Genomic DNA, 14,465 nt, shown 5'->3' with positions numbered 1-14,465 from the left:
AATATGTTTTGTATAAAGTCAGCCCAATGGACAGTGACCGAGCATATGCAACTACTTAGTCAGGAACCAGGCACCGAATTGGTGGATTTCCAGCAGTTAACCCCCACCAATCATTGCTATAGCGCATCCAGTTAATATGCAAGAAATGGAAAATTCTCTTTACTAACAACACATGTACCTAAAGATGCACGTATACAAATGTCTTTCTGTTCGAATCATACAATTTTTTAGCAACACATTTGGTTTTTGCGGTGAAGATTTTCTACTACATATGAAAATTGCCTCTCATTATAAATCAGTATTCACAGAACAGCTTTAGCCCTATGTAATAGAAGTGTACACTACCCTCACCATGTCACATTTATGAATGCTCTGTGAATGTCAGGGTCTCAGTTGTATCTTTATTCCAAAACAGCTGTAATGAGTCTGAAGGTTTACAGCTATAGGCCGTAAGCAAAAACACATGTGGCACAACACTTTATTGCACAATCCTCTCGAGCTCACACATTATATATATCTTACATACAAACTATACACACCATACAGAAGCCATCATTTTAAGCTACTTCTTACTCCTCTGCATAATGTAATAGACAACTTAATAGCGGTTTTCCCATAAATATACTTTTCACATGTCTACAAGTTTAAATATGGCTTAACATTTTTGCAAATATAAGTAATTTAAAAAATTTGATTTAAAGATTTTCTCTAACCATCTCAGTGGTCTGTCTGTTGCGTTGATCATTCACCAATGGATAAGACCACAAATGCTTGGGCTCTCTATGCTCTGGGACTTGTCAAAAACCCAGCCATGATTTCTCTATTGCAAGCAGGTTATGGGGGGGGGGGGGGGGGGAGTTCTTTACAGCTCAGCATCATCGCCTCTCTGACAGTTCAGGCCTATGGGCGAAGATTTGTAACATATACTTCTGTAAACCCAATGGTTGTTAATGGTGGTATGAACAGGCAAATATTGCACCCCAGTAGGACAGGTCCCTGGACCCACTCAAAAAATACATGTAACGCTAGACAGAGATAGCAAGGACAAAAGACAAAAGTACAAGGAACACTAATACTGTAGTCTCATCACTGTCTGTATAGGGAACAAAATATCCCTCAAGGTATGTATTTATCTCAGCAGAAGGGACAACCAGAACATGAATGAAGCTGTGCTAGTATTTGAGAGTTAGCAAAGGCACCAGCATAAAATGATCACATTATCTAATTCACACAGTGAACACTGAAGAAAAAAAACTAAACAAAAACACAGATATTCAATCTTTCAAAAGTGGAATAAAAACTTATTACACAAAAACGCCCATTAAAAACATGTTATTTTCTTGCAAGATGAACGGTACATAGTTTATAATGCAAACAACAATGCAGAATTGCTGTTTTACTCATTACGCAGTTGAAACATTTACTCATAACATCAGACATTCCCCAAAATGATATAAATTATATTAAAAAAAATTACCTCAGAGTTCTTGAACTATATAAATTTGTCGTAATTCAGTTGATCTGCAGAACACAGATAGCATGTCATTTTAGCAGCACAGTGAACGCCATAAAAACAAACCCCGTAAGAAAGTCGCGCAAACGCAGTTTTACCTCTACTTTCACCTCATTCAGAATTTTTTCCCAGTACATTGTACAGGACATTTGAGCCATCATAAGATGGCCGTGATGGGAAGGATTTCCTTTCTCTGACACAACACAGTTATAAGAAGTGATGCTGCAGAATTATTGTTTATGGGGGGAATGTAAGTATTTACTAAAACAGACAAGACAGATGACAGATCTTTTTAAGAAAGGTAATATTTAACTTAGACAGAGATTACAATCTGGGGAAGAACAGGTGAGGTTAACTATATGCGTATAGTCTATGGGGTCCGTGTGCTTCCACACCGCTTACAGTTGCATTTGGTATTCCATTTGGGGGGGGGTCCTCATGACAGAATACGGAGGCCTTACAGGTGTATTATAACTAGCCATGCTGTTCTGAAATGTTTGTTGTGCCCGAATCTATCTAAGCCAATGGACAGGAACAATGTTAGCCAATATCTTATACAATGTTACATACATAGATGGATCACTAGATGTTGGCAAGGTGCGAGGAACAGTAACTTAGTGTCCTGAATACTCCCCATCTCCATAAATACCTGCACAGTATTCACCCAGGTTTGCATAGATGTGCTTATGTTGACTTTTTGGTTAGTTTAACCTTCTTAACTTTACTGCTTTCATACGAGTGTTAGCTTAATACAGACACTGCAATGTCAATATGTACAGTACAAAGGAAACAAAGATGTATTTGTGTTTGGAGATTTGTGGTTAAAAAGGAATAAAATGGAACACAGTAAACCAGACACATTCCCTTAGCGCTACCTTTATCCTTTGTAATTGTATACTGAGTGTTCTCTGTACAAAGGTTTAGAGCTACAAAATCCTCAGAAATGGATGTGAAGTCTTGGACAACTGGCATTTATGGCGTCTCTTCACTCCTTATAAAGCTATATTATCTGCGATTGCTCAGGACAATGTCATGACTATATCGCTCCTGCTCCAAGCAATGGTCATCTTCAGCTATGGTAATAATGTAAGTAACAAATAGAAAATGATAATGTTCCCCAAAAGCTTTTTAGCCACTTATTCAGGGGTAGCCGAAAACCTTGATATAAAATTACAACAAATATAATGTATGCATCATCAAAATATTAAAAGGGGAACATATTTTAAAAATGTATTTTAGGCCAAGGTATTTTTCTTTTTGGCTCAAAATGAACGGGGATTCTAAAATGAAGCGCGTATACTACTTCCTTCTATAAAAAATACAGCATAATCTTCAATAAAAACAACACAGCTTTACCACAATGTGTGGCCTTAGTGTGGTTTGGGGCTATTAACAATTTAAATTAAATAAAATAAATACCCCCCCCCCTTTTGCCTCTTTGGATTTTTATGTTCTTGTCTTTCCAAATATTACAAAATAAGGCCCTGTGTATCATAAAAAGGAAACATTTATTACATTAATACATGTGCTAAAAATTAAACTGGGTGTGGGAATGAATGGAGAAATAGTCTGCAGTAGTCAGTAAACAGCCACATAACACATTATAGGAAAACACTGTGCAGGGAAGTCATGGAGCCATGGCTGGAAAAAGAAAGCTCGGACCCAAAGCAAAGGCTTCACCTGGATAAGCTGCAAGAATTTACCACGGTTCTGTCACTTTCTGCTGCAGTTTCCACACAATATTAACATCTATATGACGTACAATTCACCCTCCAATACTGAACTACATCAAATGCAAGTTACAACACTTTTGCAATATGGAACAAATGTTTTTTTTCCTAATGATTCTACTGTATCTGCAGATAATGTGGAAGGACAAGACTAAGTAATTCCATATGAAAGCCACAAAGAACATTTGCTCACACAAACAAACATACTGTCACTGAATGGAAGACATTGATACCAAAGAACGGAAAAAATAACACAACGGACATCAAATGGACAATGGTGGTGAGAATACGCACAGGGCCATCCCGAGATCTGTAGTCTTTTGTTGGTATTTTCTAGACAGCAGTTGTGTACAGATCTCACAGTTTATCATAGTATTGATGTCCCCCCACCCCAAATGTAAGTGGGGACCTATAGAAGCATAGCAGAATGATAACAGGAAAAGACCACATGATCCATTTAGCCTGCCTTCAGATTATTTCCATTTTACCTTAGACATCACAGAAAAGCTTAAAGAGGACCTTTCATGTTCTCATGAAAGTGCGGTTTTATATGCCGTTGAATTCAGCGCACTGTGGGGTTTCCCAGTATGTGCCGTGGTGGTGGAGATGTCAATGCCATTAAGTTTGACACCAATATTTCTCCACTTTCAGAAGGACTATCAGAAACGTCCTTCTGACATTGGGGAGATATCAGTGCCAAAACTAATGGCATCAATATCTCCTCCACCAGGGCACATCCCCGGAAAGTTGACTGTCTGCTTTCTAGAGGTATATAAAACTGCAATTTCATGAGGACATGAAAGGTCCTCTTTAAATTCATTTAATGTAGATTTCCCAACTACATCTCCTGGAAGTTTGTTCCAAGCCTCAACTACTCTTTCAGTAAAATAACGTTTCCTGACATTGCTTCTGATCTTCCCCACAACCCACTATGAGCTTTATACAACAACTTTAGGGCTCTAATATAATATGAAAATGAACATAAGCTTTAGCGTATGTTCATACAGGGTGAATACGCTGTACATCACATAAGTAAACAAATAGTAACACTAGGATTTTCCTCTGGGTGTCAGCAACAGAGAATATTGCCAATATTGGATTAGTGCCACTTTCTTCATTTGCACCTAAAGCATCCCATGTAGATGTACCACTTATTTAGTATGTCTCCATATACTTCCAATTTACCTTTGCTCACTCTCAATTCAGCATGTCAAAATGAAATGATTATAAGTTGTACCGAAGAAAATGACAGTATTTAGTATCATTCGCTTTGTGTAGGGAACCATTTGTGCTTCTAGTGAAAATGAATAATATTAGACTGAGAACAGATTAAACGCCAGTGAAATGTGTCAGGCTACATACATGAAGAGGTTATGTGCACATTAGTAAGGTCCACATACAGAGGCTTCTTGTAAAATGCTGAAAATGGGCAGCATTGTGCTGAACCCAAGCTCCTTGCAGTTTTCTTATAGCTGTGAATAACAAATATCCCTTGTGCTCATGCTCTAAAAGGTACTATTATCCTAGGATTCATACGACATGAGTCCCCTTTCTGTAGTGTACAGGGAAATGTGGGAATGATGTAGTCATCTAATCTAACGAATCGGCATTCAGCTTTCAAGTGAACTTAAAAACTGGAGAGCTAAAGTCTTATTGGTTGTTGGGAAACACTACTCATATCATTCAGGTTTTATTATACTGTTTCCAGTACTGTTTAACTGATTCCAAAATGGAAAATATATTATTATTATCTGCAAGGAAAAGCCCCAAAGTCAGGTGCTTCAACAGCTGCTTTTGACACTGTGCTGAAATAAAAAAAAGAATTATTGATGACCCATCCTAAATTTCCAGGTGATATAAATCCCTTCTTTTACCCTGGACCACCAGGGGAGGAAGTATTACCCTAAGGGTAAGTTCACATGGTGTTTTTGGACTGGAACCTGAGGCGGAAGCTGCCTTAGGTTCCGGTCCAAAATACGGGTAGCTGCAACTGGATGCCAATGCAGTGCACCGGCATCCAGTCGCGCTCTCCACTCCGGATTAGGCCCAAATGAATGGGCCTAGTCGGGAGGAGGGAGTGTCTTCAGGGACGTCGCAAGGCGAATCTGCCTGAAAGAATGAGCATGTCGCTTCTTTTCGCTCCTGGAAAAAAGAACTGACCAGCTCCCATTGATTTCAATGGGAGCCGTCTTTTTGTTCAGGATTTTGAAGTGGATACGGCTTCAAAATCCTGACCAAAAAACCCTGTGTGAACTCACCCTTAGGTTACTAGAGAAACTATTATAAGTCACCTCTTTCCTAGGACCTGGGAAAGAAGCAATACAGTAGGCCATGTGGAAATCAAATATTAACTCCTTCCCCACCCCCCTAAACCACCAGAGCAGGAGGCAGTAACACTTCTGCCAAGGAAGCCAACTGAAATCTTCTGATGTCAAAACTAAGGCGTGTCTGAATAGTAGCCTGTAACGCCATACACGTAATGTAATCTCTCCTTTCCAGGCCCAAGAGTGGTTCAGAAACACACATTCAGACCAAATTACTATAAGCAGACCACTATTTTGAGTAAATGACCACCATGCTGCCTAGTAGTAGTGAAAACCACTGAGCACCCCCTCAAACTTACCCTACACACCCATACATATCATTTACTGCCTCCACATTCACTGAAGAGGGAACGGTAATGTCACTGTTATCGGTCCCTCTCCATGTTACCGGTTCCTTATCAGCAAGCGCTTAGGCCACTAATTGGTCACATGAGGACTTATAGCAACATGGGTCCCACTACGAAACAGAAAGCGTACCAGAGGCAGCCAAAGAGTGCCAGAGATATGAGAGATTTGTTTTGTTTTTTTAATTAATTAATTACACCTCCCCTGGCCACCCCATGGTTTGATACAATTTATGGACAATCCTTTTAATCATTAGTTGCACCATCCAAAGTTTTTCATGCTCTTTAGCTGCATATTTCTTTGTAATATGTGTGTATATGTGGCATAACAAAGTTAGAAAATGGTGCAGAACAGCACTGTATATTTGTAATGCACATTATCATACTAATCTGGATTACATTGTTCCCCAGTTTATTCAGCCACAGTCCCCAAGATCCACTCTGGGACCAAAAAAAAAAAAGGTAGGTTAATCTTCAGTATTCTTTATAAGTTGTTCTGTTGTTTCAGAGTTCAAAAATGAAGATGTCACAACTCAAATTACCTCAAATATACTGTGGAAAGTATCTGCCCCAACCAACCATCAACCCCTGTGGGCGAGGGCAAGATGTTTATTTACTTGCTTTCCACCATCTGAGCATGTATGCAAGCAGTTCTGAACAACCGAGTTATTCACAGATTCCTGTGGACATATCCCAGGTATCCAGAGCACTAATACAAGAAATGTGTAACTACAGTAAGTAAACAGATCCCCTGCAAAGGTCTCCTGGGACTAAACATTGATGGGTAAGGCTGGTTTCACAGCACCAAGTCTTGGATGTGAGACTCTCATCTGTGTGTGTGTGTGTGTGTGTGTGTGTGTGTGTGTGTGTGTGTGTGTGCCAGATTTAGCGGCCTCTAGCATTATGTTGTATTTATCTATGATACCAGGTGTCCTTGTCTTCTACATATTGTCTGAAGTGATTATATTACAGGACAGTGTATAGTGGAGAAACAGGAACTCCTAACATCATAGATAGCTACAGTGTAATGCTAGTAGTCCGTCTGGTTTAGGTCAGTAAATCTGGCACAAGCATGGACAGAGTCTTATATCCGAGAAATTATTGTGAAACCAATCTTCTACTTCAAATAGGATATGAATGATAGACCGGTGACAGCTCAGCAGTGACAATGAAGTGAGCAGACGTCATCTTTCGTATATACTAAGGCACAGCTTATCGTACCTGCTACTTTGCCTCGTAACACAGCTCAGACCTATTTAAAGAGGACCTTTCATGTCCTTGTGAACATGTGGATTTATATACAGCTAGAAAGCCGACATTCCACTAAATTCCTGTTATGTGCCCCCGGGTTGGAGTTATCAGTGCCGTTAGTTTCGACACTGATCTCTGCCCACCGTCAGAACGACACTCCTAACAGTCTAACTGAGCTGTGAGTTACGCCACTCCTGACAGTACTCATCCATAGACCTGTACTGGGGGGGATTCCTCACAGCTCAGTGGAATCACTGGACGGTAAGGAATGCCCCCTCTGACAGTACAGGGCTATGGACGAGTACTGTCAGGGAGGATGTGGGGGTGCTCCTCACAGCCCAGCTAGATTATTAGGAACGCCCTTCTGATGCTGGGCAGTTAGTTTCAGCACCAATATCACCAGTTCTGGGGCACATAACGGGAAAGCCGACTGTCGGCTTTCTAGGGGTATATATGACCACATGTGCAGGAGGACATAAAAGGTCTTCCTTAAAGGGGTTGTTTGGGGAGTATTTATTCACTTCCCTGATCCGGTGGAATGCTTCTGATAGACCCAGGGGTTCCAGCAATGTCCCAACCCCCGAGTCATGTAATCAGAGGCAGTGTTCGGATCCCTGGGTCTCTTTGCCCGCAACCTATTTCCCCAATCTAACAGGTACAGCCAGCCCCCATGGCACAGGTAATTATTTACCTGTGAAGAATGCCGACTCCATCTATATAACCTAGTGGTTGTAACATCACTAGGACCCTTGGGTTCATCAGAAGCATTCCAACGGACCAGGGAAGTGAATAAATACTCCCCAGACAACCCTTGTAAGAACTTGGCTGATCTGCAATAAGTACTAGGCAGAACTTCTCACACTGAGGGCTTATCCACATCTCCATTTAATATTGTGTTGTCCATGTGTCCCACACACGGCACACAATTCTTTTGCTTTTGCATGTTTTGTCCATAGTTAATCTGTTTTTACATCAATGAAATGGATCAACCACTTTCTACAATAGAACTGCTATACGTAGAAGATTTGGATGTGTGAAAAATGGAAGGTGTGCTGTCCATGATTCTCACAGACCCATAGACTTTAATGGTCATCATTTGTCCACAAAACAGACCAAAATAGAGTATGTCTCTTGTTTATTCTTTGACTAATGGTCTGTGAAAAACTACATAAGTCTGAATGAATACATTAAAAAAATCAATAGGTTGGTGTTTTGTTCTTGGGTGACATGGGCAGTACATGTCCGTATTAAACGGAATAAGTGACTACGCCCTTAGCCTGGATAAATATCAATGAACAGGTTCGCGGACCTCAATAGAGAAACATTCAGCGTAATATGGTCTTTTAGTCCAGGAAAGGGTCTTGGTAGGTAATTTCCATGGCATACACAATTTTTTTTTAAATGAATAAATTTAACAAAAATTTAAATAAAAATGACATTGTTAATATTATTGCTTAATAATTAAGAATGTTTTCATAGAGATCACATCATATTTCATGAAGACCGCTCCACTGTATCATCTATGATCCAGAGCATAGAGATTCTCTAGCAGACCCAAGCCATATGTGTAATAGTATATTTTATCTGCAGGGTCTTACTTGCTGCACATTTTCCCAGGGATTGCTGTAAACAGTAAATTGGTGAGGATGACAGGAGGTATATCCACAGCAATTGCATATTGATGACCTATTCTGAGGATAGGTAATGAATGTATTTACTCCAGAAAACCGCTTTAACTATAAAAAGGATGGAAAACGATGAATTTGAATCCACAAAATCCATTTCCAAAAAAAAAAAAAAAGGCATTTTTTGGACCATCCATAAACCTCAATAACAACATAAATACAACTGTACAGTGTAAAGCGGTACAATATAAAAAAAATAAATAATTGTAAATGGGTGATCATGCTGAATAAATTAACTATTTATTTCCATTATTTCCATTTAGTCAATCATCACGTTTCCAAAACAACGTTGTTACTTCTAGCTCCTAATATTTATACATGGATACTTTGTTTCATAACAAATGTCCAATTGTTGCTATACTTTACATGACTATATACCATTACTTTGCTTTCTAAAGCGGTTAACATGTAGCACATTGTGAGCAGCTCCTCTACAGCCTGTGCTAGTTATTCCTGGCCTGGATGCTGTGTGCTTTCTAGAATATGTACACGTCTATTCGCCTAAAGGGGGAGGAGGAGCAGAAGACAGAAAAGTTTACTTTGGAGGTAGGAGATCTCTCCCTGACATTCCATTCAGATAAGCGGATGTGTATGCTAAGGGGATCATCAATAATCTCCCAATATAAAGGAGTAAAGCAATAGGATCCGCTCCACTGGCTGTAAAGACATACAAATATTACTAAATATACAGATTTTACTGCAAATATTGCTGATAGTCGATGGCTCTGCTTACCTTGATCTTACATGCCATAGACAACTATAAGATATTTAGCAGTAAAGTTGGAAGTGACTTTTCATTGTAAAGTAAGATGACCCAGGAGGTGGAGACTGCCCTGAGGATGATGGGACTTGTAGTTCCACAAGCTCTGGAGTTTCGGCTCCCCTGGCTGTACCTACCTTGCAGCTGTGCAGACAGAGAGTCCTGGTGCTGCTGGTACTTCTGTGCTAAGGCATCGGCTTTCTTCAGCTGTTTCTGTAACTCATAGTTCATCAGAGCCCCATAGACAATGGCAATGGCCACAGCTAGAAAGGCGAGAGCCTGGAATATCCTCTTCTGCCTTCTGGAGCACATACCGTTTCCCATACTCTCATGGGCTAAGCTGGAGGGCGAGCTCCTGCCTGGCACTAGACGTGTGCAGATGCTGCTGGCACAACTGGCATCTCGCAGTATGTGGCAGCCCCTCCACGTCCCGACAACTTTCCCTGCTCACTTCACTTGTACTTGCCCGGGAATGCAGCGCTGGCAGCAGGGAATTAGCATGCTACTCCCCTATGGCACTGATGCACGACAAGTCGCCCTCCCGTCAGTTTTTTTTCCTTTTTCCCTGCCACTCAGCAGCCGCACACAAAGGAAGGCTGGCTCCTAAGAAAACATCCCAGCAATGTGAACTGCTCAGAGCTCCGGGCCTCCAGCGTTATCCTCTACCTCGGCTGGCTCCTCTTTTTTTTTTTTTTTTTTTTTGAATTGCTTTATTGGAATGCAACAAAATGATCACTAGAAGTCTGCACCATATTCATACCATGACATTATTTATTACGAATTCCAATGTAGTCACGAAATGTAGTGAATGATGTTCAGGAGGAAACACACAAAAATGTCAAGACTAGTTATGAGAGCGGTTTAACCAATAGACAGTGTAAACTTTCACAGGCAGTCTGAGGCTGAGTTCACACGGAGTTTTTTGGTCAGGATTTTGTGGCGGAATTCGCCTCAAAATCCTCCTCCAAAAAACACCTCATTATACATATCGGAAAAAAGAATCGACGTCCATTCTTCAGGCGGATTCTGCCTGAAAGAAATCAATGCAAGTCAATGGGAGGCGGAAAATCCACCTTGCAATTTTTTGGACGTGGAATTTGACGCATCTTTTGATAAAAAATGCCTCAAAAACCTCAATGCACGTTTAAGAAGATAATGCATGGCCGCATTAAAAAAAAAAAAATGACTGTAAAAAACGACTCAAAAAACACCACACAAATTTTACTAAGCAAAATCCTGACCAAAAAACTCAGTGGCTATACTGGATGATAAATCTAGTATCATTATACCAGGGGTAGGGAACCTTCGGCTCTCCAGCTGCTTTGAAACTACAACTCCCATCATGCTCCATTCACTTCCATGGGAGTTCCAAGAACAGCCGAGCAAGTATGCATGCTGGGAGTTGTAGTTTTACAACAGCTGGAGAGCCGTACGTTCCCTAACCCTGCATTAGACTATCCAGTCTATGTATATAACACCTTTTAGTTGGCTAACTTTAAACTACAGGGTTTTTTTTTCTACGCTATTTTGGTTCATCATGAAGCATTTGTCACCACGTCACTTTTTCTGTCACTCCACACCCGCATGTGTAGCGCCCCACAGAGTGGGTCACTACAAATGTCATTTTATGTGATCTACACTGTGTACTGTGAAGGTATAGTGAGATCCAGTCAACCTGTCAGCACACACAAAGTTCCACAGCCATTATCTCTTTAAGAAAAGGGGTGGAGCTACAGACTGGAAGAGGGTCTCTCTCTTTTTCAGTTCGAGGTCAGAGTGTGTAGGAGTGTGTAGGAGAGAGGAGAGGTATCTGGAGGTGCAGTGTGTGCTGCAAGCCTCATGGTGTGATAGAACAGCACAGGAGGCCGGAGACCTGCAGAGGTGAGACAGGACCTTGCAGGGATGGAGCTGCAGTCATAGGACCATCAATTCCTAACTAGTGTAAGAAACACTAAGAACATTGAGAAACTCACTGGACTGAGGCCTAGTGAATGCAAGATTCCTGGAGACTCAGTAACATACAGAGTTGGGGTGAGTGCATCCAGCATCCCAAAGAACTCGCGTTACCTGCTGTCCAGAAGGGGGATCTACCCAGTTGTACTTAACTTCTGAGCTCCTGGAACCCAGGACCAGAGGAAACCTATTAGAGAGTGTGAGCAGCAATGGAAGGCTGAATCATACTAGTGGTAAAAGGAAAGACTGGCATCTCACTATACTGGAGCAAGGTGAATCCTCCTGTAGCATCTGTTATCTCCTGATGACTACAGAAGTAAACTGTAAGTGTTTGGTTAACCCCTGTCTGGACTGTGTTCTTTCATCGCTCCTCTGTTACTCCTCCTGGAAATCTCCACTTCTTCACCTATATCATCTGGCCCTGGGACCTGCCCTGGTTGGGGAGGGTATAACATCTGGCACTGCATCACCACCTATTCCCAGAGGCCCTATCTACAGTGCCCGGCTTCACCTCAAGCCGAAACCCCAACTGGCGTCACGACAAACTTTTATTTTTCTTTAATCCATTTTTGCTTAAAACTCCCCTTTTTCAAGGCGCTGCCGCCCCCGGTGTCGGGCCTGCTCGCACCATGAATCTACATAGGCTGAGCCGGGGCGAGTCACATGTCTAACATGTGGAAAAAATTATAGTCCAAATTAGATGCACCAAAGATGTGCCATGTTTACACCAGTGTCTAGTTGTAACCACAATAGTAAATCTGGGTCACTTTCCTTTCTATTGACAGTTTTTAAAAAAAAAATTATGGTCCCAGTGCAAAAGTTTCCTGATCTCTACCAACATAGCTAACCTGCAAAAATGATAACAACCTTATTGGCCCTTACACCATATAATACCTCCTTAGTGGGGGCCACACGGTGGCTCAGTGGTTAGCACTGCAGCCTTGCAGCGCTGGAGTCTTGGTGCTCAAATCCCGCCATGGGCAAAAAACCATCTGCAAGGAGTTTGTATGTTCTCCCCGTGTTTGCATGGATTTCCATCCCATATTCCAAAAAAAGACATACTGATAGGGAAAAATGTACATTGTGAGCTCTACATTTAAAAAAAAACAAAAAAAAAACAACCTCCTTAGTGGCTCCATACAATATAATGTGACTCAGTGGACCATCACACAGACAAATGCTCCTGCAGTGGCCTCATATAATAGAATGACCCGTCACACATTAGTCTGTATCCCCTCAGAAGTTAACTAGTGGCTCCTCAGATGTTATATTATAATGTCCCCCTCCAGATGCCTCTGCAGTATAGAGTCTCCCTCCAGATGCCCCCACAATTTCATGTCCCCCTCCTGCTTGTCCCTACAGATTTCACCCCCCCGTGTGGTTGCCCCCACAGTTTCATGTCTCCCTCCTGGCTGTCCCCACAATTTCATGTCTCCGCCTGGTGCCCATAGTACAAAGGTTCAAAAAAAAAAAAAAAATCGCACCTACTACTCCCAAAATACCAGGAGCAAAAAGGGCCGGGTAGTTAAGTTCACTATTGTATCTATCTCATCTGCGTGTTAAAGTCTGGACATAATGGGACAATCCTCTGCTCAGAACAGTGCTCTAAATTCTGGACTGTCCCACTGTCCCAAGGAGGCTCCTGCTACCATAGTGCCTGGAGTAAGTGCACTATGTTTAAAGTGGCTCTGGGGCAAATTTGGTGATTCTCTCTAAAACCAAGGTACTCATAGAGAAATTCAACTAAAAGAAACTGTGGGGAAAAAAAGTGTAACATGGCTTTTCTGTTGTATTTTGCCTCTGCCCATATAACTCTGTGTGACAAAGGCAGCATCTTCTCAGGTACAATTAGCATGATAACTTATTTTTTAAATGCATATGTCTGCAGTGCGGAGAGGAGACTGAAAGAATCTGATTCACTTTGCTGTGACTTTAAATTGCATTTTTTAATGTTGCATCTCCACAAAGGTCGAAAATGCTGTCTTTTCATACTAGCTGCCATGAATTTGCTATTGGCTCACCTGCAGCGATTTACAGTTGGAACATAGTGGATGGGAATTAACCTCTTTTCTTTAGTTTTTGCATTTTCGTCTTCCTAAAGTCTTAAGTTAAGTCATATGAAAGCTACTTTTTTGGGCAACAAATTGTGTTTCATAATGGCACTGATTCATTTTCTGTGCAATGTACTGATCAACTGGAAAAAAAATTCAATTGCTAATATAGGAGGAAAAAAACGTAATACAAAAAAGAGGCCAATATATACAAAATAGTGTGTGGGAAAACACATTAAGAACCAAAAAACACAGTTAGTTGGGTGAAACACGCGTTGGGCAGTTCCTTGGCAGTATTGGTAGGTGTTTACATGTGGAGGTGTATGTCTCTTTGACTTTGTTGGCGCCTTTACATTGTAGTGGTATTTAATTACATATGGTCCTTCATATATTTATTCTTTCTTTGTATATACCACATTTATGTATGGTTTTGCCAATGCCATTTACCACTTATCCCTACATTTCTGCCTTGGTATTCTTGGTACCTTAACTTATGTAGTCCCCGTTTTGTATGTTATTCATTTCTTGTCTTGTGTTTCTTTATGTTATCCTTGTATTTGTTTTATCCTGGATATCAATAAATTTATACTGTTTTACTATTTATGTGTGTAGATAATTTTGGTTCTCAATATTTATTGTGTTCACCGTGTGGTAAAAACTACATGTTCCCTATAGTATTACAGCAATATCAACAGCAAGTTTGATGTGGTTTTTTTTTTAACATAATTTTTTGAATTTACTTCTGAAACATGGTAAACAATTTTGTTTCACTTGTAAATTTAGAAAACCTCATCAAAACTGCATAGCATTTTTTCCAAAGTCGGCTTAATGGAGTTTTAACTGTGTCAAAACTG

The 14,465-nt window shown here is 40.7% G+C and overlaps 1 protein-coding gene across 2 annotated transcripts in view; it reads right to left on the bottom strand.

Moving 5' to 3' along the window:
* GOLIM4 (golgi integral membrane protein 4) overlaps positions 1-10,278 on the bottom strand; it is an 84,121-nt gene extending 73,843 nt beyond the window's left edge. For both annotated transcript variants that reach the window (XM_075268712.1, XM_075268713.1), the window contains exon 1: positions 9,745-10,278. In XM_075268712.1, the coding sequence (XP_075124813.1) occupies positions 9,745-9,931 (187 nt within the window). In that variant the 5' untranslated portion in view covers positions 9,932-10,278. The remainder of the gene's footprint in view (positions 1-9,744) is intronic.
* Positions 10,279-14,465: the final 4,187 nt, after the last annotated feature.

Source organism: Leptodactylus fuscus, chromosome 3 (genome assembly GCF_031893055.1).
Source record: "Leptodactylus fuscus isolate aLepFus1 chromosome 3, aLepFus1.hap2, whole genome shotgun sequence".
In the NCBI taxonomy this organism is placed as follows: domain Eukaryota; kingdom Metazoa; phylum Chordata; class Amphibia; order Anura; family Leptodactylidae; genus Leptodactylus; species Leptodactylus fuscus.
The sequence above is the reverse complement of the archived record's forward strand: the minus strand, read 5'-3'. Positions and strand labels throughout refer to the sequence as shown.